Source organism: Lactuca virosa, chromosome 4 (assembly GCF_052849685.1).
Source record: "Lactuca virosa cultivar CGN04683 chromosome 4, Lactuca_virosa_CGN04683_v6, whole genome shotgun sequence".
Classification (NCBI taxonomy): Eukaryota; Viridiplantae; Streptophyta; class Magnoliopsida; order Asterales; family Asteraceae; genus Lactuca; species Lactuca virosa.
The window spans coordinates 51,359,887-51,364,159 of NC_136429.1; the positions used below are offsets into that span (position 1 = coordinate 51,359,887).

Below are 4,273 nucleotides of genomic sequence, written 5' to 3' on the forward strand. Positions count from 1 at the left end.
TTTTAGCAATTGGCTACGTACGCCCCGTGTATATGGCTTACTGTCCCGACTCCGAACGCCCCGTGTACGAAGGGACCTCTTTTGCAGTAAAATTAATATCTCAAGGACTAAAAGGTAACATACCTGAATCTGAGTGTTACAGATTAAAAAAATATGTCATAACTTGAGATGTGAATTCACCTCCATTATCACTTCTTATTTTTTTAATTTTTTTCCTGAATTGGTTTTCTATCATTTTATAAAAGTTGATCAGACACTTAAAAACATCATTCTTATGTTTGATTAAGAAAATCCACACAGACCTACTTTAATCATCAACAATGGTTAAGAAATAATTTTCCGTTGAAAGTGAAGGTGTACGACACTTTCCCCAAACATCATAGGAATTAACTCAAAACATTCCTTGGTTCTTATTTGACTTAAAGAAAAAAGAGACCTGGTATGTTTTTCCTTTGAACATGAATCACAAACTTTGCACTTGAGTTTAATGGAAATAGTTTTAAGAAAATCTACTTCTGAAAGCTTCCCTTCATAGGTGTGCCCTAGTCTCTTGTGCCATCTCTTAACTGTAACGTGCATTTCGTTTCTTTCATCTTCAAAAATCCCCAATTCGATAAAAACCCCTTCGGCAACCAGCCGCACCAATCAAGTTCTTCGACTGGAGACCTGCATAACACAAAAAATTGGAAAAAAAAGTTATCGCGCATTGGAGATTTTTGGTTAAACGACTCACTTATAAAAGATTGCAATTGAAATTAGGAACGTGCAAGATTCCTTCAATTTGGGTGCCATTCGGTAAGGTATAATTGCCTCTCCCTTCAACCGAAATGGCATATCCATTGGGAATTATGACAGGTTTCTCATTGCATGTTTTGTTTTGTTCGTGAGGATGTCGGCTCTATAATTTGTATGATCAGTGACACCTAAATCAATGACCCAATCATCTTCATCATTCAATCTACATGTCATGTTTGTAGTCGGTACCGTTTCTCCATCTTCAATCTTGGACCCTTCTCCAAAGTGCTTTAAAAAAACTTTATATTGGTTCTCAATTAGTCCGGGAATGGGGCTGGTGTCAATGCAAACAGCCTTTGGTTTATCTTTTTCAGTTTTCCCTTTTTCGGGCCACCACTCCGGATAACCATTGCGTTTGAAACAGTTGTCACGATTGTGACCATCTTTATCACAAAAGGTACATTGCTGCGTTTCAGCTTCATGTTTCATGAGTTTTGGGTTCAGTTTGGCTTTCTATTGCGATGCGTTTCCATCTCGCTTGGTGGGCACGAAGGCCTTGAAAGCAGCAATCTACATGGTGGGTCTTTTATCAATGGTGATGGCTCTTTGGCGTTCATCCTCAACAACAAGGTGATAAGTCGTTCCTAGATTTGGTGTTGGAGTTATGGCGAGGATTTGAGTCTTGATGACATTGAAGTCCATATCGAGCCCCATGAGAAAGGCATAAGCTTTTCTTTTTCTTGATGTTCCACAAGTCGTCTACCGATTTCACAAGTACAACCATTATAGGTGCACTTAGGTGTGGGAAAGACAGATTGGATCTCATCCTATAAAGATCGAAGTTTGGTGTAGTATGCAGAGACTGATGTTCCATCTTTGCGAGTGATAGTGAGTTGGTTCTTCAATTCATAAGCCTTGGGAGCGCATTCCTTACCGAATCTTTCACGAAGATCTTTCCAAATTTCTGAAGCAGTATTGACGTATTTGAAGCTCCCTCTTATCCCCTTTTCCATAGTAGTGGTGAGCCAACCCTTTATCATGGCGTCACATCTCATCCATGCCATGTGGTTCTTCGATGTCTTTTCCAGTTTCTCAATGGTACCATCTATGAAACCGATCTTGCTTTTTGCGAATAGGAAATTTTCCATCTCTTGGACCCAGTCTGCATAATTTTTATCAAACAAAGCTTCGTTGACTTGCATTTGTCTGGGGTAATCAGATGGGTGAAGGTAGTAAGACGAATCATGATCTGGCGTGTTGTTGTTTTTGTTGGAGTTATCTTCATCTCCAGCCATGGAGGCCATTTAGGGTTTTAATAGAGCAGTCGTGGATACTGATTTGATACCATAATAAAAGGATCTTATTATCTTTTCAAAGAAATTAAAGAATATGATTACAAAGAAGGCCTTAAATAGGCAGATAAACAAAAAGAAATAAAAAGATAGCATGTAGGAGATAAAAGGAAACACAATCAAGATAAAAATAAATCCAATACAAATAAGTTTCATATTTTACTTGCTTCGTCAATACTTACGATGTATTGAAAGCAATGCAACTTAGAGCATTCACAATGCATAGTTCAATGGGAGAGTTGAATGAGGTGGCATGCCTAATTGGCATTCAGTTGATTAAACTCCACCATTATGGGATGCCATGTTGGCATTCAATGGATATGGAGTTCAATGGTCATGAAACTCTTCAATGGGAAAAAGAAAACCTATTAACTATTAAATATATATATTCCATTGAACTCTATTGAGTTCAATGTATTGTAGGAAGATTAATGTAGAGTTGTATAGTAAGTAAAATGATGATGTGTGAATCCATTAAACTCTAATAAGTTTAATGCATTGTGGATGCCCTTAACTAGGGTCCTAGGGATAAACTTCAATGAGAGATCTTAACCCCAAAATTGGAGTTATCTTGTAATCGCTAAAGCCAGCATCCACGAAAAGCTTTGCCCAATCTCTTTCACTCCTCTCTCTTCCTGTCACCAAGGTCATCATAAGCATATCAAAGAAAAGCTGAGTCTCGAGTAATTCCTTGTCCCCTTCATCGTTCTTCAACACCATGTCTATGATGATTACTTTTCCTCCCTTTTCCTTGCTGGGGATTGCCTCTTTGCACTGCATCAATATCTTTATGCATTCTTCATCACTCCAATCATGTAATATCCACTATTTTATCAAAGCACAAAAGCAATTAATAAACAAGATAAACAATTATTGTACATAAACCTTCGTCCTAACTTATAATGTAAATTATCAGTAAATCTTTCAACCAACTATATTTGGTCTATCAAAAAGATTAAAAAATTTGTCCAAGATGAAACGGAATAATTTTAAGATAGGAAAATTAAGTGAAAATAATAATAATAATAATAATAAAGAATACCTTGACCAAAACTGCATCAGCTTTTGGAATGGATTCAAACATGTCTCCACCAAGAAAACTCAAATTCTTACTTCCTACCAAACCATCAACAACATGAGGAAGATCAAAAGAGATGCAAGTTATATCAGGAAAAGCTTCCGCAATGGCTTTGGCAACGGTTCCAGTACCACCCCCTACATCAACAATTGAATTCAACCTTTCAAAAACATTTGTAGAGTGTTTTAGAATCAGACTTGTCACAAGCCTTGCATCACTGCCCATTGCTTCATTGAAGAACTGGTTAAGGTTCGGATCTTGGCCTGCAAAATCCCAAAGATTCCTTCCGTGGGTTGTCAGAAAAGGGTTGATGTCATCGTTCTGGAACCATTTGCTCATGTGTTGCCATGGATCCATCAGTATTGGATCCAACATGGCTAGCAAAAAGGGCCTAATGCTTAATGGCTCTTCCTTTAGAAGGAAGCGAGAAGCAGGAGCTAGCAAATAGCCTTCTCTTTCCTCCTCCACGTGGTCTCCAGTTGTGGATATACTTTGTTTCATAAAGAAACCAGAGTGAACAAGGATGCGCATAAGTCTATAGACAAAATGAGCTCTCTCCTTGTTGATGGAGAGGGCTTCAACTAGCTCGGAGAGCAACATTGGTGCACCATGGCGATTGATGATATCAGGTATTTGAAGCTGAATAGCACATTTGAGACACATGGAGTTTATAAAGCTGAAGATGTGGTTCCATATGTGAGCTTGAAAATGAAGCAAGTTTGTAGACTGTTCATCATCTTGCAACGACATCTCATTTCATACAATGTATATGTGATAGACAATTTGAAACTGTTATATAGGAAAAATATCTGACTACATTGGGGATGGATTTCATAAAGTAAAGTAAAACAAAACACATCTCAAGGTGCCAACTGATGTGGGTACTCATTTATTTCTTATCACAGAAACACACAATTATTTTAAGTATTTTTTTTAACTTTTCTTTAAAAGTAATATCACGTGGTTTTTGTAAAATAATATCATAGGTGTATTTTATATTTAAGGGATATCTAAAACAATATCATTTTTTGATATAATATCTATACAGATAGCAACTTTTTATCAACAATCAAATAAATATGCAACTACAACAACAATTGCCTCGAAA

At 37.0% G+C, this 4,273-nt stretch overlaps 2 protein-coding genes across 2 annotated transcripts; both read right to left on the bottom strand.

Annotated features, from left to right (window-relative positions):
* Nucleotides 1-1,305: 1,305 nt before the first annotated feature.
* Nucleotides 1,306-2,030, bottom strand: LOC145104438 (uncharacterized). Its single transcript, XM_079041686.1, has 2 exons — nt 1,599-2,030; nt 1,306-1,494 (listed from the first exon to the last, which is right to left on the bottom strand). The coding sequence occupies exons 1-2, from the start codon at nt 2,028-2,030 to the stop codon at nt 1,306-1,308; spliced, it is 621 nt and encodes a 206-aa protein (XP_078897812.1).
* A 161-nt stretch (nt 2,031-2,191) lies between these two features.
* On the bottom strand, nt 2,192-3,998 carry LOC145104047 (trans-resveratrol di-O-methyltransferase-like). Its single transcript, XM_079041332.1, has 2 exons — nt 3,130-3,998; nt 2,192-2,912 (listed from the first exon to the last, which is right to left on the bottom strand). Exons 1-2 carry the CDS (start codon nt 3,913-3,915, stop codon nt 2,610-2,612), a joined length of 1,089 nt encoding a protein of 362 aa, XP_078897458.1. The 5' UTR covers nt 3,916-3,998; the 3' UTR covers nt 2,192-2,609.
* Nucleotides 3,999-4,273: the final 275 nt, after the last annotated feature.

Coding starts and splice junctions, on each gene's coding strand:
- LOC145104438 (XM_079041686.1), bottom strand. CDS start 2,030: ATGGCTGGAGATGAAGATAACTCCAACAAAAACAACAACACGCCAGAT. Junction 1,495..1,598: donor CTCGCAAAGATGGAACATCA/GTCTCTGCATAC, acceptor TGAAATCGGTAG/ACGACTTGTGGAACATCAAG.
- LOC145104047 (XM_079041332.1), bottom strand. CDS start 3,915: ATGTCGTTGCAAGATGATGAACAGTCTACAAACTTGCTTCATTTTCAA. Junction 2,913..3,129: donor CTGATGCAGTTTTGGTCAAG/GTATTCTTTATT, acceptor TTGATAAAATAG/TGGATATTACATGATTGGAG.